Source organism: Oncorhynchus masou, unplaced genomic scaffold (genome assembly GCF_036934945.1).
Source record: "Oncorhynchus masou masou isolate Uvic2021 unplaced genomic scaffold, UVic_Omas_1.1 unplaced_scaffold_1241, whole genome shotgun sequence".
Lineage (NCBI taxonomy): Eukaryota > Metazoa > Chordata > Actinopteri > Salmoniformes > Salmonidae > Oncorhynchus > Oncorhynchus masou.
The window spans coordinates 55,248-81,529 of NW_027002224.1; the positions used below are offsets into that span (position 1 = coordinate 55,248).

General features: G+C 46.2%; 1 protein-coding gene across 1 annotated transcript; it reads left to right on the plus strand.

Moving 5' to 3' along the window:
- The first annotated feature begins 349 nt into the window (after nucleotides 1-349).
- Nucleotides 350-24,364, plus strand: LOC135530045 (interleukin-17 receptor A-like). Its single transcript, XM_064958438.1, has 15 exons — nucleotides 350-849; nucleotides 2,281-2,305; nucleotides 3,151-3,297; nucleotides 4,254-4,375; nucleotides 4,467-4,593; nucleotides 4,794-4,841; nucleotides 7,135-7,289; nucleotides 10,357-10,431; nucleotides 10,576-10,642; nucleotides 10,732-10,866; nucleotides 13,851-13,894; nucleotides 13,960-14,157; nucleotides 14,816-15,145; nucleotides 22,372-23,080; nucleotides 23,202-24,364. Exons 1-15 carry the CDS (start codon nucleotides 751-753, stop codon nucleotides 23,936-23,938), a joined length of 3,018 nt encoding a protein of 1,005 aa, XP_064814510.1. The 5' UTR covers nucleotides 350-750; the 3' UTR covers nucleotides 23,939-24,364.
- The last annotated feature ends 1,918 nt before the right edge of the window (nucleotides 24,365-26,282 follow it).

Here is a 26,282-nt window from a genome sequence, read left to right on the forward strand (position 1 = left end):
TAGTTATATATAGTTATCTAGTTATACATAGTTATATATAGTTATCTAATTATACATAGTTATATATAGTTCTCTAGTTATACATAGTTATATATAGTTCTCTAGTTATATAGTTATACATAGTTGTATAATCAAAAAAGGTTATCAAATACAAATATGATAACTTGGAGTGAAACAAGTCTAACTGGAAATACAAACATGCAATGACTATAATACACGTGTACTGTATGATACGCTCTCAAATGGCACCCTATTCCTTCATAGTGCACTACTTCTGGCCCGATCCCTATTGGACCTGGTTAAAAGTAGTACACTACACAGGAAATAGGGTGCCATTTTGGGAGAACGCCTATATACCCACGCACCTGACACACACAGAGTGGAAGGAAAGAAAACAATATTTCCAGTAGGTCAGGTGTTCTTTTCATTTGCATAACCACCAGGAAGTTACAGTAAGTTAACCATTTAGACGTTGTTCCGACCTTCCTTCACGGGTAGTTCTGGGGATTTACCTTCATGAGACATTTCGTGGACTCCTCGTGTGAATGGCATCTAATTTATTGTCTGTCTAGTATAGCCTGCTGGATTGTACAGTAAATGCGCGTTTGCAGATTAGAGATAGTTTTTCTTTGTTTCAATGGCGACGTGTGCGTTACATGTATGATTCCCAATGACAATTGGAAATGTGTTGTTTTTGAGCTGTGAAAATGATTCGCGGAAGGAAAGCTACTTGCTTTTGACCTAACGAAAATGAAGTTACTTCTCACGGTGGGATTGTTGTTGGCGTTTGTCTCTACTTCATCAAGTCTACGGATCTTGGAATGGCCCACACTAAACTGTACTCAAGAGGTAAATGACGGCTGACTTTTAAAAATGTATTCGGCAAAAGAGTCAAACTCTCTCAGTGCATTTGCGTCAGTACATCCGGCGGTGATTGGGAGTCCGGTAGTGCGGCGCACAATGGTCCCAGAGTCGTCCGGGTTTGACCGGGGTCGGACGTTATTGTAAATAAGAATTTGTTCTTAATTAACTGACTTGCTTAGTTAAATAAAAGTGACATAAAAAATAAAAGATGTAATTGCCGTATCTATAATCCGTCCATCAGGCTGACTTGAATTATGCCTCAGGCTACTCATTTTCTTGATCATGATAAGATAAATGTCTTATCGAAAGAGATGACTACTCATTCTATCATTCTTTGAAATTGTCATATTATTAACAAAAAAATACCACTAATCTCAGCAAGTACATTTATTTGTAAATCATTCAAAACTATTAAAAGACAAATGCAGCTGTTTTAAAAATAATATTAATCTAATTTACAGCCTTGTGATGTCACTGAGCAGGCCTTGTGATGTCACTGGACAGGCCTTGTGATGTCACTGGGCAGGCCTTGTGATGTCACTGAGCAGGCCTTGTGATGTCACTGGACAGGCCTTGTGATGTCACTGGACAGGCCTTGTGATGTCACTGGAGGCCTTGTGATGTCACTGACAGGCCTTGTGATGTCACTGGGCAGGCCTTGTGATGTCACTGGGCAGGCCTTGTGATGTCACTGGACAGGCCTTGTGATGTCACTGGACAGGCCTTGTGATGTCACTGGGCAGGCCTTGTGATGTCACTGGCAGGCCTTGTGATGTCACTGGACAGGCCTTGTGATGTCACTGGACAGGCCTTGTGATGTCACTGGGCAGCCTTGTGATGTCACTGGGCAGGCCTTGTGATGTCACTGGGCAGGCCTTGTGATGTCACTGGGCAGGCCTTGTGATGTCACTGACAGGCCTTGTGATGTCACTGGGCAGGCCTTGTGATGTCACTGGGCAGGCCTTGTGATGTCACTGGGCAGGCCTTGTGATGTCACTGGGCAGGCCTTGTGATGTCACTTTACAGCCTTGTGATGTCACTGGGCAGGCCTTGTGATGTCACTGGGCAGGCCTTGTGATGTCACTGGGCAGGCCTTGTGATGTCACTGGGCAGGCCAACATTTCCAGTGGTCTTTTGTGAACTAGTTTACCACCTGGCAGGCCAAAACTCCATCCCGCTAAAACGGGCAGCCATTTCAGGAAGGCTTTTCAAACAGCACTTTATACTAAACAGGCATTATCAACATTTTCACAATATTATTCCAACCTCATAGTGTGGAAATATATCTAAAACAGAGAAAAGTCAGGTTTATACGATTATACGATTAGTCCCATCGTACATTCTAAGTTGTTGTTGTTTCTTGTTCTATGGTTTTCATTTGTTCATGTGCCTGTGTGCATTCCTCTTTTTGTGCAGGGTTTGAGATGCGAAGCCAACATCAGTGAGTAGTATCTCTAAACGTACCGTAGACTGTTACTATTGGTCCACACAGTGTTTTCCATTGTGTGGTTATTGTGTTCAGACCAGCTGGGATCACGGTTGCCTGGTTCCTTTATGATGTGATAGTTGATCACGTCCTTCATCAATAAGTGTAATAAAGAAAACATTTCTGTTCAAAGTAGACATATTGGATTAAAATCCCCTCCGCTCCCCTCCCCCCTCTGCTCTGCTCCCCCCTTCCCTCCCCTCTCCCCCCTCCCCTCCCATCTCCACCCCTCTCCCCCCCTCCCCTCCCATCTCCTCCCCTCCCCCTCCCCCCCATCTCTCCCCTCCCCTCTCCCCCCCTCCCATCTCCTCCCCTCTCCCCCCTCCCATCTCCTCCTCTCCTCCCCTCCCTCTCCCTCCCCTCCCATCTCCCTCCCCTCCCCCCTCCCCCCCCCCTCCCCTCCCATCTCCTCCCTTCTCTCCCCCTCCTCTCCCCCTCCCTCTCCCCCCCCCTCCCCTCCCCCCTCCCCTCCCATCTCCTCCCTCCTTCCCTCCCTCCTCCCCTCCCATCTCCCCTCTCTCCCCCTCCCTCCCATCTCCTCTTCTCTCCTTCCATCCCCTCTCCCCCTCCCCCCCATCTCCCCCCCTCCCCCTCTCCCTCCCCCCCTCCCCCTCTCCCCCTCCCTCCCCCCTCTCCCCCTCCCCCTCTCCTCCCCCTCTCCCCCCCTCTCCCCTCCCCTCCCCCTCCCCTCTCCTCCTCCCCCTCCCTCTCCTCCTCCCCCTCTCCCCTCCCATCTCCTCTTCTCTCCTCCCCCTCCCCTCCCCCTCTCCACCCCTCTCCCCCTCCCCCCGCCTCCATAGATAACTGCCTGGATCCTGGGTGGTTGAAGCCTCGGCGCTACACTCCTAACAGCCCAGTGAACCTAGAGGTGGAGCTGGACACTAGAAAAGATGAGGAGGGACACCTGGTGCCTGTTTTAGTGGCCCGATGGAAAGCTCAGGATGACGGTGGGTTGACTGGCCACTATCACAATGTGACATGACCTTGCCTCCCTATTAAAGCTCACTAATCCATAGGGTGCTGTTTGTTACATGTGTTATAAGTGGAGAGGAGCACTAGAAGTATATCAGCACTTTGTGACTTTTACGCTTCTTCTTCACCTTCTTCTTCTCCTTCACCTTCTTCACCTTCTTCTTCTCCTTCACCTTCTTCACCTTCTTCTCCTTCACCTTCTCCTTCACCTTCTTCACCTTCTCCTTCACCTTCTTCTTTACCTTCTTCACCTTCTTCTTCACCTTCTTCTCCTTCACCTTCTCCTTCACCTTCTTCACCTTCTCCTTCACCTTCTTCTTTACCTTCTTCACCTTCTTCTTCACCTTCTTCTTCTCCTTCACCTTCTTCTTCTCCTTCACCTTCTTCTTCTCCTTTATCTTCTTCTTCTCCTTCACCTTCTTCTTCTCCTTCACCTTCTTCTCCTTCTTCTCCTTGATCTTCTTCTTCTCCTTCTTCTCCTTCACCTTCTTCTTCTCCTTCACCTTCTTCTTCTCCTTCATCTTCTTCTTCTCCTTCTTCTCCTTCACCTTCTTCTTCTCCTTCACCTTCTTCTTCTCCTTCACCTTCTTCTTCTCCTTCACCTTCTTCTTCTCCTTCATCTTCTTCTTCTCCTTCATCTTCTTCTTCTCCTTCATCTTCTTCTTCTCCTTCTTCTCCTTCACCTTCTTCTCCTTTACCTTCTTCTTCTCCTTCACCTTCTTCTTCACCTTCTTCTTCTCCTTCACCTTCTTCTTCACCTTCTTCTTCTCCTTCACCTTCTTCTTCTCCTTCTTCTTCTCCTTCATCATCTTCTTCTTCTCCTTCTTCTCCTTCACCTTCTTCTTCTCCTTCATCTTCTTCTTCTCCTTCTTCTCCTTCTTCTCCTTCACCTTCTCCTCCTCCTTCTTCTCCTCCTCCTTCTTCTCATCAGGAAGCATTAGTTCCCTGAAAGGAACAGAGCTTCATGTTTTGATGGAAGCCACCAACCAGAATCTGTGTGTTCGGTACCAATTCTTCGACAAGATGTCCATGCGTAATCCAGCACATGAACAGGTAAGGACGGCATTACAAGTGATCAATTTAATGGTAAATATCCATTCACACGTGACTCACCCTAGTAAACAGACTGTCTGTTTTCCCTCAGTGGTCTTTCTCCCTGGATCGAGTGGTGGTTGAACCCGGCCTGTCATACGTTGTCTCAGTCTCCAACCTCCCCAAACCCAACCTGAAACACTCTGGTTACAACATCGATCAACATATCACTGTGCCCGGTGAGAACCGTACCTTTTGGTGAGATTAGTAAAACACAGTGTAGAGACTTTGTACATAGGTCTACTGTCTGTTCCTACTGCACATAGGATTGGCATCAACAGCTTTTCATTCAATTCCTGAAACATACGTTTTATAACGTTTAAGTTAAAAATTCAGTTCATTCATGAACAGTGAGGTAATAGATGTTATTTAACCTTAGATTGTAAAGATCCCAAGATTCAGAGGAGCAAGGTGTGTTTGGAGAGCGGTGAGTGACCAATCACATTACTGTTATATTATATGAGTGACCAATCACATTACTGTTATATTATATGAGTGACCTGTCACATTACTGTTATATTATGTGAAGTGGTGAGTGACCAATCACATTACTGTTTATATTACGTGAAGTGGTGAGTGACCAATCACATTACTGTTTATATTATGTGAAGTGGTGAGTGACCAATCACATTACTGTTTATATTATATGAGTGACCAATCACATTACTGTTTATATTATGTGAAGTGGTGAGTGACCAATCACATTACTGTTTATATTATATGAAGTGGTGAGTGACCAATCACATTACTGTTTATATTATGTGAAGTGGTGAGTGACCAATCACATTACTGTTTATATTATGTGAAGTGGTGAGTGACCAATCACATTACTGTTTATATTATGTGAAGTGGTGAGTGACCAATCACATTACTGTTTATATTATGTGAAGTGGTGAGTGACCAATCACATTACTGTTATATTATATGAAGTGGTGAGTGACCAATCACATTACTGTTTATATTATGTGAAGTGGTGAGTGACCAATCACATTACAGTTATATTATATGAAGTGGTGAGTGACCAATCACATTACTGTTTATATTATGTGAAGTGGTGAGTGACCAATCACATTACTGTTATATTATATGAAGTGGTGAGTGACCAATCACATTACTGTTTATATTATGTGAGTGACCAATCACATTACTGTTTATATTATGTGAAGTGGTGAGTGACCAATCACATTACCGTTATATTATGTGAAGTGGTGAGTGACCAATCACATTACTGTTTATATTATATGAAGTGGTGAGTGACCAATCACATTACTGTTTATATTATGTGAAGTGGTGAGTGACCAATCACATTACTGTTTATATTATGTGAAGTGGTGAGTGACCAATCACATTACTGTTTATATTATGTGAAGTGGTGAGTGACCAATCACATTACTGTTTATATTATGTGAAGTGGTTGACCAATCACATTACTGTTTATATTATGTGAAGTGGTGAGTGACCAATCACATTACTATTTATATTATGTGAAGTGGTGAGTGACCAATCACATTACTGTTTATATTATGTGAAGTGGTGAGTGACCAATCACATTAATGTTTATATTATGTAGTGGTGAGTGACCAATCACATTACTGTTATATTATATGAAGTGGTGAGTGACCAATCACATTACTGTTTATATTATGTGAAGTGGTGAGTGACCAATCACATTACTGTTTATATTATGTGAAGTGGTGAGTGACCAATCACATTACTGTTTATATTATGTGAAGTGGTGAGTGACCAATCACATTACTGTTTATATTATGTGAAGTGGTGAGTGACCAATCACATTACTGTTTATATTATATGAGTGGCCAATCACATTACTGTTTATATTATGTGAAGTGGTGAGTGACCAATCACATTACTGTTTATATTATGTGAAGTGGTGAGTGGCCAATCACATTACTGTTTATATTATGTGAAGTGGTGAGTGACCAATCACATTACTGTTTATATTATATGAGTGGCCAATCACATTACTGTTTATATTATGTGAAGTGGTGAGTGACCAATCACATTACTGTTTATATTATGTGAAGTGGTGAGTGACCAATCACATTACTGTTTATATTATATGAGTGGCCAATCACATTACTGTTTATATTATGTGAAGTGGTGAGTGACCAATCACATTACTGTTTATATTATATGAAGTGGTGAGTGACCAATCACATTACTGTTTATATTATGTGAAGTGGTGAGTGACCAATCACATTACTGTTCTATCTTAAGATCAAGTCATACAGGTATAATGTTCATAGTGTATTGTGACGGGTCTTGACTTGGACTGAAACAGGTTCCAGTCCTCATTTTGGGTGCCACTGTTTATACTCACAGGAACTCCTCAATACTTTTATATAAATACATATAAATAAATAGACAATAACAATAAAATATAATATTCTATAAGAGGTGTACGCACACAAGTAGTAGAACGTTCCAGTAGTAGAATGTTCCAGTAGTAGAACGTTCCAGTAGTAGAACCTTCCAGTAGAACGTTCCAGTAGTAGTAAAATGTTCCAGTAGTAGAACATTCCAGTAGTAGAACATTCCAGTAGTAGAACATTCCTGTAGTAGAACATTCCTGTAGTAGAACATTCCAGTCGTAGAACATTCCAGTAGTAGAACATTCCAGTCGTAGAACATTCCAGTAGTAGAACGTTCCAGGATGCTGCTACTCAGTGCTGACATGGTTCCTTTGTTGCTGTGTGAAGGGAGTCTGTGGAGACCTAACACTACGCTGGAGCGGTCTACTGGACCACAAGGCAGAACCACGCTCACTGTTGGGTTCAGTACAGACCAGCACTCACACAACTACCGAGTCTCACTACTGTGCTCCAGCAACCGACAATGGCAGGACACAGACATGGTATGGTTATTGATGTTATGAAGGGCTTATGAAGGGCTTATGAAGGGCTTGTGAAGTCAATAGGTATATGTAGGTTCCCTTTAACTAATTAGTCCTCCCGAGTGGTGCAGCGGTCTAAGGCACTACATCTCAGTGCTAGAGGCGTCACTACAGACCATGGTTCGATCCCGGGCTGTATCACAACTGGTCGTTGATCGGGAGTCCCGTAGGGCGGCGCACAATTGGCCCAGCGTTGTCCGGGTCAGGGGAGGGTTTGTCCGGGGTAGGCCGTCATTGTAAAATTAGAATTTGTTCTTAACTGACATGCCAAGTTAAATAAAAAAATAAATAAACTAAAACGTGTCCCAAATGACACCCTACTCCCTATCAAGTGAACTACTTATCGGCTTCTGGTCAAAAGTAGTGCACTATATAGGGAATAGGGTGCTCTATTATTTATTTTTTTACATCCTTCTCATTGCGTAAAGAACTGCATCATCAGCAGAATTGTGTCTGTCGCTCGCTACACCACGTCAAAGGACATCGGTTGATTTTTTTTTTTTTACCTTTATTTAACTAGGCAAGTCACTTGAGAACAAATTCTTATTTTCAATGACGGCCTAGGAACAGTGGGTTAACTGCCTGTTCAGGGGCAGAACAAACGATTTGTACCTTGTCAGCTCGGGGGTTTGAACTTGCAACCTTCCGGTTACTAGTCCAACGCTCTAACCACTAGGCTACCTGCCGCCTCTACACTCTAACCACTAGCTACCCTGCTGTAGGAGACGTGTTGTTTTCCCTTCCAGTGGTTTGACCTAGAACATTTAGGTTTTCAAAGCGAGACACTGCACATCCTGTGTCACACTTCATCGCTGTGGTTCTGACCCACATTCTAATCTTCTTCTAATCTTCTTCACACGTACAGAGCATTCGGAAAGTATTCAGACCCCTTGACCTTTTTGTTACATGTTGTTACGTTACAGCCTTGTTCTAAAATGGATTACATTGTTTTTTTTACTCATCAATCTACACACAATACCCCATAATGACATCACAGTACCCCATAATGACATCACAATACCCCATAATGACATCACAATACCCCATAATGACATCACAATACCCCATGATGACATCACAATACGCCATAATGAAAAAGCAAAAAACAGTTTTTTTAGAAATTGTATTAAAAAAAGCCTGGAAATATCACATTTACATAAGTATTCAGTATTTTGTTGAAGCATCTTTGTTAGAGATGACAGCATCGATTCTTCTTGGGTATGACGCTACAAGCTTGGCACTCCTGTATTTGGGGAGTTTCTACCATTCTTCTCTGCAGATCCTCTCAAGCTCGGTGTCAGTTTAGATGGGGAGCGTTACTGCACAGCTATTTTCAGGTCTCTCCGGAGATGTTCGATCGGGTTCAAGTCTAAGCTCTGGCTGGACCACTCAAGGACATTCAGAGACTTGTCCCAAAGCCACTCCTGTGTTGTCTTGGCTGTGTGCTTAGGGTCATTGTCCTGTTGGAAGGTGAACCTTCCCCCAGTCTGAGGTCCTGAGCGCTCTGGAGCAGGTTTTCATCAAGGATCTCTCTGTACTTTGCTCCGTTCATCTTTCCCTCGATCCTGACTAGTCTCCCAGTCCCTGCCGCTGAAAAGCATTCCCACAGCATGATGCTGCCACCACCATGCTTCACTGTAGGGATGGTGTCAGGTTTCATCAGACCGGAGAATCTTGATTCTTATGGTCTGAGAGACCGTTAGACCAAGCTGGCTGTCATGTGCCTTTTATTGAGGAATGGCTTCCGTCTGGCTGCTCTACCATAATGGCCTGATTGGTGGAGTGCTGCAGAGATGAGTGTCCTTCTGGAAGGTTCTCCCATCTCTACAGAGGAACCCAGGAGTTCTTGATCACCTCCCTGACCAAAGCCCTCCTCCCCCGATTGCTCAGTTTGGCTGGACGACCAGCTCTAGGAAGAGTCTTGGTGGTTCCAAACTCCTTCCATTTAAGAATGATGGAGGCCACTGTGTTCTTGGGACCTCATGGCCTGGTTTCTGCTCTGACATGCACTGTCCACTGTGGGACCTTATATAGACAGGTGTGTGCCTTTCCAAATATATGTCCAATCAATAGAATTTACCACAGGTGGACTCCAATCAAGTTATAGAAACATCTGAAGGATGATCAATGGAAACAGGATGCACCTGAGCTCAATTTCCAGTCTCGTAGAAAAGGGTCTGAATCCTTATTTAAATAAAGTATTTCTGGTTTTTATTTGTAATACGTTTGCCAAAATTTCTAAAACCATGTTTTTGCTTTGTCATTATGGGTTATTGTGTGTAGATTGCTGAGATGTTTTGATATTTAATTGAATCCATTTTAGAATAAGGCTGTAACATAACAACATGTGGAAAATGTCAAGGGGTCTGAATACTTTCCCAAGGCACTGTGTACCTGCGCCTTTTTGATTTATTTTTATTTTATCTTTATTTAACCAGGCAGGTCAGTTAAGAACAAATTCTTATTTTCAATGACGGCCTTGGAACAGTGGGTTAACTGCCTGTTCAGGGGCAGAACGACAGATTTGTACCTTGTCAGCTCGGGGATTCGAACTTGCAACCTTTCGGTTACTGGTCCAACGCTCTAACCACTAGAAAGATAAGGGAGTTCATATCTGTCACGGGATTCTTCTGTTGAAGGAGAGGCGGACCCAAATGCAGCGTGGTTATTTTTGTACATTTTTGTATCATTGTATTATTTTTGTACTTTAATAAAGATGAAAATAGAACAATCTACAAAACAAGAAAGGTGAAAAAACCAAAACAGTCCTATCTGGTGCAACAAAGACAGGAACAATCACCCACAAACCCCAACACCAAACAGGCTACCTAAATATGGCTCCCAATCAGAGACAATGACTAACACCTGCCTCTGATTGAGAACCATATCAGGCCCAAACACAGAAACAGACAAACTAGACACACAACATAGAATGCCCACTCAGATCACACCCTGACCAACCAAAACATAGAAACATACAAAGCAAACTATGGTCAGGGTGTGACAATATCTTGTGTTTTTCCAAAAGACCAACCAGACAAGGCTGACTGTCGTGTTTGACCTGGAGAAGTGGCCCCAGACCTGTTGCTATTTTGATGTGGAGGTAAGTCCCCCTTTACAACTTTACAACCTACTTGTTTCCGTCAAATTTGCTCGTCAGCGTTCAGCAACGCTAGACGTTTATGTTGTTGACCTGTTGTGTGTACCTGATAGTGGCCTAGTAAAAGCTTCGTTTTCGTCCTACTAGATCCATCCATTTTTTAGCCAGTGCAACAACGACTGTGTACGAAGAAGGAAAACGTTTAACATATGTGGTAGGTTCATCCACAAGTCTATTACATTACGTGGTAAAAATAGGATAGATTTCATGTTCTCCACTAACAACACACTGATGTGATTTCAGAGACCTCTCCGACTGTGTTAACGGGAGATTCTTCATCTCCTAAAGTCTACACAGCCACAGCAGCCGCGGTGGTGCTGCTGGTCGGTGGAATGGTCTGCTGTCTCGTCTGTCAACTACGGACACGGAGAAAGAAAGGTGAGTTGAGGAGAGATGCCATTATCGCTCACTTATTATCTCTCACTTAATATCGCTCACTTATTATCGCTCACTTATTATCTCTCACTTAATATCGCTCACTTATTATCTCTCACTTATTATTGCTCACTTATTATCGCTCACTTATTATCTCTCACTTATTATCGCTCACTTATTATCTCTCACTTATTATCTCTCACTTATTATCGCTCACTTATTATCTTATTATCGCTCACTTATTATCGCTCACTTATTATCTCTCACTTATTATCACTTATTATCTCTCACTTATTATCGCTACACTTATTATCTCTCACTTATTATCTTATTATCTCTCACTTATTATCTCTCACTTATTATCGCTCACTTATTATCTCTCACTTATTATTATCTCTCACTTATTATCGCTCACTTATTATCACTTATTATCTCTCACTTATTATCGCTCACTTATTATCTCTCACTTATTATCTCTCACTTATTATCTCTCACTTATTATCGCTCACTTATTATCTCACTTATTATCTCTCATTATCTCTCACTTATTATCGCTCACTTATTATCTCTCACTTATTATCTCTCACTTATTATCGCTCACTTATTATCTCACTTATTATCTCACTTATTATCTCTCACTTATTATATTATTATCTCTTATTATCACTTATTATCGCTTATTATCGCTCACTTATTATCTCTCACTTATTATCTCTCACTTATTATCGCTCACTTATTATCTCTCACTTAGTATCTCTCACTTATTATCTCTCACTTATTATCTTATTATCTCTCACTTATTATAACTTATTATCTCACTTATTATCGCTCACTTATTATCTCTCACTTATTATCTCACTTATTATCACTTATTATCTCTCACTTATTATCTCTCACTTATTATCTCTCACTTATTATCTCTCACTTATTATCGCCACTTATTATCTTATTATCGCTCACTTATTATCGCTCACTTATTATCTCTCACTTATTATCTCACTTATTATCTCTCACTTATTATCTCTCACTTATTATCTCACATATTATCTCTCACTTATTATCTCTCACTTAATATCGCTAACTTATTATCTCTCACTTAATATCGCTCACTTAATATCTCTCACTTATTATCTCTCACTTATTATCTCTCACTTATTATCTCACATATTATCTCTCACTTAATATGTATTGGAAATCGGTTATTCGGTGCTCCTCAGTGACAAACAAGTTATTTTGACAAGTCTCTATTTGACTTACTTTGGCTGTTCAGAAATGAAGGCATTTATAATATGTATATAATATGCTTCATTACTGCACGGTCATGTAGCCATAACTAAATGCATGACATTAATTAAGACATTAGCAGAATATGATGGTTAAGAAATGAGGATGGATTTTGGGACTAAATGGTCTGTGGGAGGAGAGGAGGAGCATCAATCTGACTTCCTGTTTCATAGTTTCATCCTTCCCTCTCTGTCTTTTCTCTGTCTTTGTCTCTCCCTCCCTTCCCTCTCTCTCTCCTCTCCTCCTTCCCTCTCGGTCTGTCTCTGTCTCTCCATCTCTCTCTCCCTCCCTTCCCTCTCTCTCTCCCTCCCTACCTCTATCTCTCTTTCCCTCCCCTCCTTCCCTCTCTGTCTTTCTCTGTCTCTGTCTCTATCCTCCCTTATTATCTCTCTCTTCCTCTCCTCCTTCCCTCTCGGTCTGTATTCTCTCTCCGTCTCTCCCTCCCTCCCTACCTCTATCTCTCTCTTGCACTCCCCTCCTTCCCTCTCTTTCTCTGTCTCTCCCCTCCCTTCCCTCTCTCTCTCCCTCTCCTCCTTCCCCTCTCGGTCTGTCTCTGTATGATGGTCTCTCTCTCCCTCCCTTCTCTCTCTCTCCCTCCCTTCTCTCTCTTCCCTCCCCTCCTTCCCTCTCTGTCTTTCTCTGTCTCTCTGTCTCTCCCTCCCTTCCTCTCTCTCTCCCTCCTTCCCTCTCGTTCTCTCTCCTCTGTCTCTGTCTCTCCATCTCTCTTTCCTTCCCTCTCTCTCTCCCTCCCTACCTCTATTTCTCTCTTTCTTCCCTCTCTGTTTTTCTCTGTCTCTCTGTCTCTCCCTCCCTTCCCTCTCTCTCTCCCTCCTTCCCTCTCATTCTCTCTCTGTCTCTGTCTCTCCATCTCTCTCCCTCCCTTCCCTCTCTCTCTCCCTCCCTACCTCTATTTCTCTCTTTCTTCCCCTCTCTGTTTTTCTCTGTCTCTCTGTCTCTCCCTCCCTTCCCTCTCTCTCTCCCTCCTCCCTCCATTCTCTTCTCTGTCTCTGTCTCTCCATCTCTCTCCCTCCCTTCCCTCTCTCTCTCCCTCCCTACCTCTATTTCTCTCTTCCTTCCCTCTCTGTTTTTCTCTGTCCCTCTGTCTCTCCCTCCCTTCCCCTCTCTCTCTCTCCCTCCTTCCCTCTCATTCTCTCTCTGTCTCTGTCTCTCCATCTCTCTCCCTCCCTTCCTCTCTCTCTCTCTCTCCCTCCCTACCTCTATTTCTCTCTTCCTTCCCTCTCTGTTTTTCTCTGTCCCTCTGTCTCTCCCTCCCTTCCCTCCTCTCTCCCTCCCTACCTCTATTTCTCTCTTTCCCTCCCCCTCCTTCCCCTCTGTCTCTCTGTTTCTCCCTCCCTTCCCTCTCTCTCTCCCTCCCCTCCTTCCCTCTCTGTCTCTCTCTCTCCCTCCCTTCCCTCTCTCTCCCTCCCCTCCTTCCCTCTCATTCTCTCTGTCTCTGTCTCTCCCTCCTTTCCCTCACTCACTCTCTCCCTCCCTACCTCCATCTCTCTCTCTCTCTTTCCCTCCCCTCCTTCCCTCTCTGTCTCTCTCTCTCCCTCCCTTCCCTCTCTCTCTCCCTCCCCCTCCTTCCCTCTCGTTCTCTCTCTGTCTCTGTCTCTCCCTCCTTTCCCTCACTCACTCTCTCCCTCCCTACCTCCATCTCTCTCTTTCCCTCTCCCCTCCTTCCCTCTCGGTCTCTCCTTCAGCCCCACCAGGCCCCTATCCCCCAGCTATAGAGCCAGAGGCCCAGTCTCTCCTCTCCTCTTCTCTCCTCTCTTCTCTCTCCTCCCCCTCTCTCCTCTTCTCTCCTCTCTTACTCCTCATCTCCCCAGGGTTCCTCCCAAGGTGTTGGTGATCTACTCTCAGGACCATCCTCTCTACAGGAAGATAGTTCTGAAGCTCTGTGCCTTCCTCCAGGCCAAGTGTGGAACTGAGGTTGTGTTGGACCTTCTAGACACAACCTGGCTGGGCACTGTGGGGAGACTACCCTGGCTGGAGTGGCAGAGACAACAGGCGGGTAGACACCAGGAGTGCTGATCTAGGATCAGGTGTCCCTTGTTCATGTAATATCCATCAATATAATCTAAAAGGCTAAACTGCTCCTAGATCAGTTGTCCTACTCTGAAACGCTTTATACATACAGGCCTAGTAGAGAAGAGGACGAGACGGAGGAAGTAAAAGTGTTGTTGGTTCCCTGTACCGTTGTTCCCTTTAGCAAGGAAAGAAATCTGTTTCCACAGATGGATGGATTGATAAATCTGTCTCTCCTCTCCTCCCCTCTTCTCTCCTCTCTTATTCTCTCCTCCCTCTCTCCTCTTCTCTCTCTCTCTTATTCTCTCCTCCCCCTCTCTCCTCTTCTCCTCCTCTCTCTCCTCCCCTCCCCTCTCTTCTCTTCTTTTATTTTCTACTCTTCTCTCCTCTCCTCCTATATTCTCCTCTTCTTTTGCCTTCTCCTCTCTCCTCTTCTCTTCCCTCCTCTCCTCTCTTGTCCTCTCCTCCCACTCTCTCCTCTTCTCTTCCCTCCTCTCTTGTCCTCTCCTCCCCCTCTCTCCTCTTCTCTTCCCTCCTCTCCTCTCTTGTCCTCTCCTCCCCCTCTCTCCTCTTCTCTTCTCTCCTCCCCCTCTCTTCTCTTCTCTTCTCTCCTCTCCCTCTCTCCGCTTCTCTCCTACAGGTCAACAAATCATCAGACAAGATCCTGGTCCTCTGTTCTCGTGGCGTCCAGGCCAAGTGGAGGGCGATGTGTGGCCAGAGTCGTGTGACGTTGAGAGAGGACCTCCGGTCGCCCATCGACGACATGCTGACGCCGGCCCTCAACCTCTTCCTGCCTGACATGCAGCAGGCCGCCGCGCTGGGGAAGTACATGGTGGCCTACTTTGACGAGGTCGGCAGCGAGCGAGACGTGCCGTCTGTCTTCGACATCGCTGTGAAGTACAAGCTGATGAAGCACTTTGAGGAGCTCTGCTTCAGGATCCTCGACCAGGAGAAGTACGCACCGGGACAGGTCAGTTTGTTGATGGGATCTCCCTATGCTTCCTGCCTGGTCTGTTGTTCTGTACCCTAGTGTATGGGACAGGTACGGCCAGTCTGGTCCCAGCTTTCTAAAGGTAATAGTTAGGGGATGCACGATATATCGGTGAACACATCGGAATCGGACGATATTAGCTAAAAAATGACGACATCTGTATCGGCCCGATGTCTAGTTTAACGTCGATGTTAAAAACCGGATGTCAAAGCTGACGCGCATACCTACATACCATACCTACATACCATACCTACATACCATACCTACATACCATACCTACATACCATACCTACATAACATACCAACATACCATACCATACCAACATACCATACCTACATACCATACCTACATAACATACCATACCTACATACCATACCTACATACCATACCTACATACCATACTTACATAACATACCATACCTACATAACATACCATACCTACATAACATACCATACCGACATAACATACCTACATACCATACCTACATAACATACCATACCTACATACCATACCTACATAACATACCATACCTACATACCATACCGACATAACATACCTACATACCATACCTACATACCATACCTACATAACATACATAACATACCCTACATACCATACCTACATACCATAACTACATAACATACCATACCTACATACCATACCTACATACCATACCTACATACCATACCTACATACCATACCTACATAACGTAATGACGCCACGTAAAATGTTACGCTACACCTGCAACACAGCATCCCTAACCTCGCCCACAATGTCTGCTGTGTGGATCGAGCAGTCAACAAGTCCAGCAGCCATTTGAAAGAGTTTGGGTCTTTGAGTGTCAAAAAAGATACAGTAGCTCTGTCAAAGCTGTACAGAAAAGTCTGCAACCAATCAAACACCGGCCACGAACGATGTGTTTACAATACCGCGTTGGTAATATAGCATCATTTGTTCGACCGCAACTTCTGGGGTAGCGAGCTTTAGCTTGGTACCTAGCTAGCTTTAGCTTTGTACCTCGTTAGCTTTAGCTTGGTACCTAGTTAGCTTTAGCTTGGTACCTAGTTAGCTTTAGCTTGGTGCCTAGCTAGCTTTAGCTTGGTACCTAGTTAGCTTTAGCTTGGTACCTAGATAGCTTTAACTTAGTGCCTAGCTAGCTTTAGCTTGGTGCCTAGTTAGCTTTAGCTTGGTACCTAGATAGCTTTAACTTAGTGCCTAGCTAGCTTTAGCTTGGTGCCTAGCTAGCTTTAGCTTGGTACCTAGCTGGCTTTAGCTTGGTGCCTAGCTAGCTTTAGCTTGGTACCGAGCTAGCTTTAGCTTAGTACCTAGCTAGCTTTAGCTTGGTACCTAGCTAGCTTTACCTAGCTAGCTTTAGCTTGGTACCTAGCTAGCTTTACCTAGCTAGCTTTAGCTTGGTACCTAGCTAGCTTTACCTAGCTAGCACCAATACAACCAGCCTGAAAACAATGACCATTAGAAACTGCAGTCATTTCCATTATTCTTAGCAAGGATTTAGGAATCCTTGTGAGTAAGTATTAGCTAGGTTGCCACTTGGTTGTTCGACTATTGAAATTGAACTTCAGTTCATGAAAATAAATAGCTAGCCAGCTCCTTAACCCTGTTGCCCAAAGCTAACGTTATAAGCAGCCAGCTAGCTTCATCTGGCTAGTGAGGCTCGACCGGACCGGGTTATGTGTTGTGAAGCTAGCCACAATAAGGATGAGGCACAATAGTGGAATTTGCGGATTGCCTTCAAAATAAAAGTACCTCTTTGAAAGTGAGGCAGAAGGTTACAATTGGTGGAGTCATGACATATTTAGACTAGATCATGTTAAACAAGGTTGGAATGTGAAGCAATGAACTGGGTCAACTCGGTGACATCCTGCCCACAAATGTTCTATGGAATTGAGGTCAGGGCTTTGTGATGGCCACTCCAATACCTTGACTTTGTTGTCCTTAAGCCATTTTGCCACGACTTTGGAAGTATGCTTGGGGTCATTGCCCATTTGGAAGACCCATTTGCGACCAAGCATTTACTTCCTGGCTGATGTCTTGAGATGTTGTTTTAATATATCCACATAATTGTCCTGCCTCATGATGCCATCTATTTTGTGAAGTGCACCAGTCCGTCCTGCAGCAAAGCACCTCCACAACATGATGCGGCCACCCCGTGCTTCACGGTTGGGATGGTGTTCTTTGGCTTGCAAGCCTCCCCTTTTTCCTCCAAACATAGCGATGGTCATTATGGCCAAACAGTTCTATTTTTGTTTCATCAGACATCAGACATTTCTCCAAAAAGTATGATCTTTGTCCCCATGTGCAGTTGCAAACCGTAGTCTGGCTTTTTTATGGAGGTTCTGGAGCAGTGGCTTCTTCCTTGCTGAGTGGCCTTTCAGGTTATGTCGATATAGGACTTGTTTTACTGTGGATATAGATACTTTTGTACCTGTTTCCTCCAGCATCTTGACAAGGTCCTTTGCTGTTCTGGGATTGATTTGCACTTTTCGCTCCAAAGTACGTTCATCTCCAGGAGACAGAACGAGTCTCCTTCCTGAGCGGTATGACGGTATGGTGTTTATACTTGCGTACTATTGTTTGTACAGATGAACGTGCTACCTTCAGGTGTTTGTAAATTGCTTCCAAGGATGAACCAGACTTGTGGAGGTCTACAATTTTTTTCTAAAGAAACAATTCTGAGGTCTTGGCTGATTTCTTTGATTTTCACATGATGTCAAGCAAAGAGGCACTGAGTTTGAAGGTAGGCCTTGAAATACATCCACAGGTACACCTCCAATTGACTCAAATTATGTCAATTAGCCTATCAGAAGCTTCTACAGCCATGACATCATTTTCTGGAATTTTCCAAGTTGTTTAAAGGCACAGTCAACTTAGTGCATGTAAACTTCTGACCCACTGGAATTGTGATACATTGCATTATAAGTGAAATATTCTGTCTGCAAACAATTGTTGGAAAAATGACTTGCAGAAAGTAGATGTCCTAACCGACTTGCCAAAACTATAGTTTAACAATAAATTTGTGGAGTGGTTGAAAAAACGAGTTTTAATGACTCCAACCTAAGTGTATGTAAACAACTGACTTCAACTGTAGCTATATATGTAGCTAGCTAACGATAGCTACTACTGAAACAGACGATAGCTACTGAAACAGACTGTCGTGTTGCATCCATGAGCTAGCTAGCTAACGATAGCTACTGAAACAGACTGTCGTGTTGCATCCATGAGCTAGCTAGCTAACGATAGCTACTGAAACAGACTGTCGTGTTGCATCCATGAGCTAGCTAGCTAACGATAGCTACTGAAACAGACTGTCGTGTTGCATCCATGAGCTAGCTAGCTAACGATAGCTACTGAAACAGACTGCTAACGATAGCTACTGAAACAGACTGTCGTGTTGCATCCATGAGCTAGCTAGCTACTGAAACAGAATCCATGAGCTAGCTACTGAAACAGACTGTCGTGTTGCATCCATGAGCTAGCTAGCTAACGATAGCTACTGAAACAGACTGTCGTGTTGCATCCATGAGCTAGCTAGCTAACGATAGCTACTGAAACAGACTGTCGTGTTGCATCCATGAGCTAGCTAGCTAACGATAGCTACTGAAACAGACTGTCGTGTTGCATCCATGAGCTAGCGATAGCTACTGAAACAGACTGTTGTTGCATCCATGAGCTAGCTGCTAACGATAGCTACTGAAACAGACTGTCGTGTTTCCATGAGCAGCATAACATAGCTACTGAAACAGACTGTCGTGTTGCATCCATGAGCTAGCTAGCTAACGATAGCTACTGAAACAGACTGTCGTGTTGCATCCATGAGCTAGCTATAACGATAGCTACTGAAACAGACTGTCGTGTTGCATCCATCAATGTAGCTACTGAAACAGATGTTGCATCCATGAGCTAGCTAGCTAACGATAGCTACTGAAACAGAAAATGAGCTAGCTGAGCTACTGAAACAGATGTTGCATCCATGAGCTAGCTAGCTTTTTGACCAGCACTGAAGGTGACGTGACAACTTTACCAGCATCATAGTATACTGTACGTATCGATGAATGACACATGAAATACGAGTGATCAATGTGTCAATGTGTCATAACTACGTAAAAAAAATGAATGAACATGTTAAATTATTAAGTGACGTGCAGTCATATTCAGATCCTGATTGGTCAAATTGTATATTTATCGTGTATCTTGTTTGACATGTAAAGACCCTAACAGCGTTCCATAGAAATCCTGGTTGAGAAAGAAAACGACTGAACAGCGAAACAGCACAGGAAGTGAAAGAAACAGGTTTTGATGATGTTTTACTGGTAATGGGGACATAAGTAAATGCCAACAAAATGACTTTAAGGGTCAGTGTGTGTGTGTGTGTGTGTGTGTGTGTGTGTGTGTGTGTGTGTGTGTGTGTGTGTGTGTGTGTGTGTGTGTGTGTGTGTGTTTGTGTTTGTGTGTGTGTGTGTGTGTGTGTGTAACCTTTATTTAACTAGGCAAGTCAGTTAAGAGCAAATTCTAACTCACAATGACGGTCTACCCCGGCCAAACCCGGACGACGCTGGGCCAATTGTGCGCCGCCCTATGGGACTCCCAATCACGGCCGGATGTGATACAGCTCTGGATTCGAACCATGGACTATAGTGACGTCTCTTGCACTGAGATGCAGTGCCTTAGACCTCTGCGTCCATGTGTGTGTTAACTATTTAACTTAAAAGGCTAAAAGTTTAAATATCGGTTATTTGTTTGGCAAGGAAAATATTGGTTACCGGCCAAACATGTCATACTGGTGCATCACTAGTAGCAGTGAGGCCCACAGTGGAAATAAGGTGCTAGCTTCTGGGCCTGGCTCCTTAGTGGGTGGGCCTGGCTCCTTAGTGGGTGGGCCTGGCTGCCAAGTGGGTGGGCCTGGCTCCTTAGTGGGTGGGCCTGGCTGCCAAGTGGGTGGGCCTGGCTCCTTAGTGGGTGGGCCTGGCTCCTTGGTGGGTGGGACTGCCTGCCAAGTGGGTGGGCCTGGCTCCTTAGTGGGTGGGCCTGGCTCCTTGGTGGGTGGGCCTGGCTCCTTAGTGGGTGGGCCTGCCTGCCAAGTGGGTGGGCCTGGATCCTTGGTGGGTGGGCCTGCCTGCCAAGTGGGTGGGCCTGGCTCCTTAGTGGGTGGGACTGGCTGCCAAGTAGGTGGGCCTGGCTGCCAAGTGGGTGGGACTGGCTCCTTGGTGGGTGGGACTGGCTGCCAAGTAGGTGGGCCTGGCTCCTTAGTGGGTGGGACTGCCTGCCAAGTAGGTGGGCCTGGCTCCTTAGTGGGTGGGACTGCCTGCCAAGTAGGTGGGCCTGGCTGCCAAGTGGGTGGGCCTGGCTCCTTAGTGGGTGGGACTGGCTGCCAAGTAGGTGGGCCTGGCTCCTTAGTGGGTGGGACTGCCTGCCAAGTAGGTGGGCCTGGCTGCCAAGTGGGTGGGCCTGGCTCCTTAGTGGGTGGGACTGGCTGCCAAGTGGGTGGGCCTGGCTGCCAAGTGGGTGGGCCTGGCTCCTTAGTGGGTGGGACTGGCTGCCAAGTGGGTGGGCCTGGCTCCTTGGTGGGTGGGACTGCTGCCAAGTGGGTGGGCCTGGCTCCTTAGTGGATGGACCTGGCTGCCAAGTGGATGGGCCTGGCTCCTTAGTGGATGGGCCTGCCTGCCAAGTGGGTGGGCCTGGCTGCCAAGTGGGTGGGCCTGGCTCCTTGGTGGGTGGGACTGGCTCCTTAGTGGGTGGGACTGCCTGCCAAGTGGGTGGGCCTGGCTGCCAAGTGGGTGGGCCTGGCTGCCAAGTGGGTGGGCCTGGCTGCCAAGTGGGTGGGCCTGGCTGCCAAGTGGGTGGGCCTGGCTCCTTAGTGGGTGGGCCTGGCTCCTTAGTGGGTGGGCCTGCCTGCCAAGTAGGTGGGCCTGGCTGCCATGTGGGTGGGCCTGGCTGCCAAGTAGGTGGGCCTGGCTGCCAAGTGGGTGGGCCTGGCTCCTTGGTGGGTGGGCCTGGCTCCCAAGTGGGTGGGCCTGGCTGCCAAGTGGGTGGGCCTGGCTGCCAAGTGGGTGGGCCTGGCTCCTTAGTGGGTGGGCCTGGCTCCTTAGTGGGTGGGCCTGCCTGCCAAGCAGGTGGGCCTGGCTGCCAAGTGGGTGGGCCTGGCTCCTTAGTGGGTGGGACTGGCTCCTTGGGTGGGTGGGACTGCCTGCCAAGTGGGTGGGCCTGGCTGCCAAGTGGGTGGGCCTGGCTGCTAAGTGGGTGGGCCTGGCTGCCAAGTGGGTGGGCCTGGCTGCCAAGTGGGTGGGCCTGGCTCCTTAGTGGGTGGGCCTGGCCCCTTAGTGGGTGGGCCTGCCTGCCAAGTAGGTGGGCCTGGCTGCCAAGTGGGTGGGCCTGGCTGCCAAGTAGGTGGGCCTGGCTGCCAAGTGGGTGGGCCTGGCTCCTTAGTGGGTGGGCCTGCCTGCCAAGTAGGTGGGCCTGGCTGCCAAGTGGGTGGGCCTGGCTGCCAAGTAGGTGGGCCTGGCTGCCAAGTGGGTGGGCCTGGCTGCCAAGTGGGTGGGCCTGGCTGCCAAGTAGGTGGGCCTGGCTGCCAAGTGGGTGGGCCTGGCTGCCAAGTGGGTGGGCCTGCCTGCCAAGGGCCTGGGCCTGCCTGCCAAGTGGGTGGGCCTGGCTGCCAAGTGGGTGGGCCTGGCTGGGCCAAGTAGGTGGGCCTGGCTGCCAAGTGGGTGGGCCTGGCTGCCAAGTGGGTGGGACTGGCTCCTTGGTGGGTGGGCCTGCCTGCCAAGTGGGTGGGCCTGGCTGCCAAGTGGGTGGGCCTGGCTGCCAAGTGGGTGGGCCTGGCTCCTTAGTGGATGGGCCTGGGCCTGCCAAGTGGGTGGGCCTGGCTCCTGATTAACTGGGCCTGGCTGCCAAGTGGGTGGGCCTGGCTCCTGATTAACTGGGCCTGGCTGCCAAGTGGGTGGGCCTGGCTCCTGATTAACTGGGCCTGGCTGCCAAGTGGGTGGGCCTATGCCCCCCAGCCACGGCTGCGCCCCTGCCCAGTCATGTGAAATCCACAGATTAAGGCCCAATAAATTCATTTCCATTGACTGATTTCCTGATATGAACTGTAACTCAGTAAAATCTTCAAAGTTGTTGCGTTTATATTTTTCTGTTCAGTATATTTTGAACGTGTCAAATAAAATGAATGATTTAATTCAAATCAGGTCAGCCACATCGAGGGGATCGGAGTGGAAGAGTACTTCAAATGTCCACCGGGGAGAGATCTGCGCGACGCCATCGAAGCCTTCCAGGCCTTCCAGTTAGAGAACCCAGACTGGTTTGAACAGGAGTGTGTTGACATCAACGCAGAGGAGGAAGTGTTCGCAGTGACAGAGTATGACGCTCTACTGGAAAAGCCGGTCGCGCCTGTTCTAGAGTTTGTTCCAGAATACAGGAAGGGGCCTCCTGTTCTAGAGTTTGTTCCAGAATACAGGAAGGGGCCTCCTGTTCTAGAGTTTGTTCCAGAATACAGGAAGGGGCCTCCTGTTCTAGAGTTTGTTCCAGAATACAGGAAGGGGCCGCCTGTTCTAGAGTTTGTTCCAGAATACAGGAATGGGCCTCCTGTTCTAGAGTTTGTTCCAGAGTACAGGAAGGAGCCTCCTGTTCTAGAGTTTGTTCCAGAATACAGGAAGGGGCCACCTGTTCTAGAGTTTGTTCCAGAATACAGGAAGGGGCCTCCTGTTCTAGAGTGTGTTCCAGAATACAGGAAGGGGCCACCTGTTCTAGAGTGTGTTCCAGAATACAGGAAGGGGCCTCCTGTTCTAGAGTGTGTTCCAGAATACAGGAAGGGGCCTCCAATCTCCAGCTATGATGTAGAGATCAATGAAGACAGCCAGGGAGTCCAGGTCTCGACTCCTGAAGTGAAACTGGAAGGTAAGGTTATCAGAGGGGAGTGGAATAATAGCACAAACAGACTGGTGCCCAGGCTAAAGGGGTTTGGTACAACAGAAGAAATGTCTGTCTGGGAGGAATTAATGAAGTCGTCTTCTTCCAGGTCATGGGTCGTGTGTGCTGGAGCTTCTTCCAAGGGTCAGCTCCGAAGGCCACCAGGTGTACCCATCATACCCAGTCGTTGAGGCCCCACCCGGGGTACTTATATCTGATCTGCACCCCCATGCCCTGGAGAGTCAACCCTGTGGGTTGTCAGATCTTCTCCCGAGTGAGCCACCCTTGGCCAGAGAGAACTGTCTCCACCTACAGGAGAGGTGGGGAACAGCAGATCGTTGCCCTCGAGAGAACGAGGAAGAGGAGGAGGCATACAGTCCTTCTTGTCAACCCTCGGTTGACACCCTGGAACAACTCATGTCTCTCCAGCTGTCACTCTGTGGTCTCAGTGGTATCCCAGAAATCACCTCTGTGTCCACAGAGAACGGCTACCTATCACAACCGCGTGGAGAGATGGACCTATCACTTCCTGTCAAGGTGGGCCAATCACGACTGTCCTTCAGCTCCATCCAGGTTACCCCACCTGTACCGATGGATGGTCAGATTCAGTACCTCCTTCCCCTGCCAGAGAGAAGCCACTCCCAGCCGGTGGAGATGGAGGAGGGTGGGGAGGTGATGGAGCCTGCTGCCCAGGAGAAGAGACCTGTCAGTGGGTCAGACCTGGGCTATATCTCCAGGAGCTCCTTCCAACAGTACTCTTCTGTCCACTACCCTGTAGGAGAGGACAGCGACAATCCACTGGTGGCACTGGCCAGGCTACAACAGGCTCTCTACCTAAACAATTAAATACTCTGGCTTCTGCAATAAAATGTGGAGAGAACGTTCGTAGAAAACAGGTGTTAATCAAATACTCTGGATCATAAACACTTTAGTTGTTCAGCATCGTCTTTTCATATTGTTATAACACTATTGTCTATAAAAGTTTTCCTTGTTTGAAATGATGAACAAACCTGGAGTCAATGAATCAGGCAATGGGTTTGTACAGCATAATCCATATATTTTGTTCTGACATCACTTCCTTATATCTGGTTGTACAAGACAATAAAATGTGATCGTGTCCATATTGCAGATATACAGAATACACATCATTCTACACGTAGAATTTGCTTTCTGTAAACAATAACCAGTCTCTGTGTTCCTGTACACTATTTGGGAATCAAGATTTTTGTCCCAAATAGCACACCTATTCCCTACATAGTGCACTAATTTTGACCAGAGCCCAAGCCTCAAATAGAAAATCCCATTTAATGGGTTCAAGAAAACGTTCATGCTGGAAACAGAAGCATAGTATCTGTTAAATATAAATCCCATGTTAACAAATCAAATTGAGTCAGTCAGAGTTAGTCTTGGTCTCTTTTAACAAGTATTGTAGATCCAAGAAAGAAAGCCCTTGGTGGTTCAGTACTTCTTCTATTGGCCTGTAACTGGACATAAAATATATATTTTTTGTTGTTGTCCGTACATACATTGTTACAACCTGTCTTTTATCTAGCCTGGGTACCTGTCTGATTGTGTTGTTATGACAACTCATGACAATGAGAAATGGAGTTGGTGAGAGCACAAACAGATCCAGGGGGCCAGGCTATCTTGTATCATCTCTAAACAGATCCAGGGGCCCAGGCTATCTTGTATTCTCTAAACAGATCCGGGGCCCAGGCTATATTCTCTAAACAGATCCAGGGGCCCAGGCTATCTAAACAGGGGCCCAGGCTATCTTGTATCATCTCTAAACACATCCAGAGGGCCAGGCTATCTTGTATCATCTCTAAACACATCCAGGGGGCCAGGCTATCTTGTATCATCTCTAAACAGATCCAGGGGGCCAGGCTATCTTGTATCATCTCTAAACACATCCAGGGGGCCAGGCTATCTTGTATCATCTCTAAACACATCGAGGGGGCCAGGCTATATTGTATCATCTCTAAACACCAAGTACAAATTGTAACCTTTTCAATATCTCAATATGCAGCAGTGGCAATATGCAGCCAACACAAGGCTAGGTAGAAGGACACCTCAGTCCAATCAGCCAACACAAGGCTAGGTAGAAGGACACCTCATTCCAATCAGCCAACATAAGGCTAGGTAGAAGGACACCTCATTTCAATCAGCCAACACAAGGCTAGGTAGAAGGACACCTCAGTCCAATCAGCCAACATAAGGCTAGGTAGAAGGACACCTCATTCCAATCAGCCAACATAAGGCTAGGTAGAAGGACACTTCAGTCCAATCAGCCAACATAAGGCTAGGTAGAAGGACACCTCAGTCCCATCAGCCAACACAAGGCTAGGTAGAAGGACACCTCAGTACCATCAGCCAACACAAGGCTAGGTAGAAGGACACCTCAGTCCAATCAGCCAACACAAGGCTAGGTAGAAGGACACCTCAGTTCAATCAGCCAACATAAGGCTAGGTAGAAGGACACCTCATTTCAATCAGCCAACGCAAGGCTAGGTAGAAGGACACCTCAGTTCAATCAGCCAACATAAGGCTAGGTAGAAGGACACCTCAGTTCAATCAGCCAACACAAGGCTAGGTAGAAGGACACCTCAGTTCAATCAGCCAACATAAGGCTAGGTAGAAGGACACCTCATTTCAATCAGCCAACACAAGGCTAGGTAGAAGGACACCTCATTTCAATCAGCCAACACAAGGCTAGGTAGAAGGACACCTCAGTCCAATCAGCCAACATAAGGCTAGGTAGAAGGACACCTCAGTTCAATCAGCCAACACAAGGCTAGGTAGAAGGACACCTCAGTCCAATCAGCCAACACAAGGCTAGGTAGAAGGACACCTCATTTTAAATCCCTCAATATAAATATCCTAGTTTGACTTTATATGATAAAATATAATTTCCTTTTATTCCACAACACTTCATGAAGAAACCCATCAACAATCCTCCATTGTTCACTTCACACTGCACTCAAAAAGGCACTTTTCTTAAGTGTTTTTCTTCTTCATTTCTATTCATCACCACCTGCATAATCATCATAGCCTGGTCTCAGATCAGTTGGTGTTCTAGCCATCTCCATACCACACAAACAGTTTGGCGTGCATTGAGGCTGAGTAACAAGGAGCTGGCGTGATGGCACGTACAGACTGGAACCCAGGCTATATTCAGCTCACTCTTTTT

What these genes read in the sequence shown, in the direction of transcription:
- LOC135530045 (XM_064958438.1), top strand. Translation starts at nt 751, where the DNA reads ATGAAGTTACTTCTCACGGTGGGATTGTTGTTGGCGTTTGTCTCTACT. An exon ending in GTAATCCAGCACATGAACAG is followed by an intron (nt 4,376 to 4,466) that starts GTAAGGACGGCA and finishes GTTTTCCCTCAG; the next exon opens with TGGTCTTTCTCCCTGGATCG. An exon ending in CTATAGAGCCAGAGGCCCAG is followed by an intron (nt 13,895 to 13,959) that starts TCTCTCCTCTCC and finishes CTCTCCTCTCTT; the next exon opens with ACTCCTCATCTCCCCAGGGT.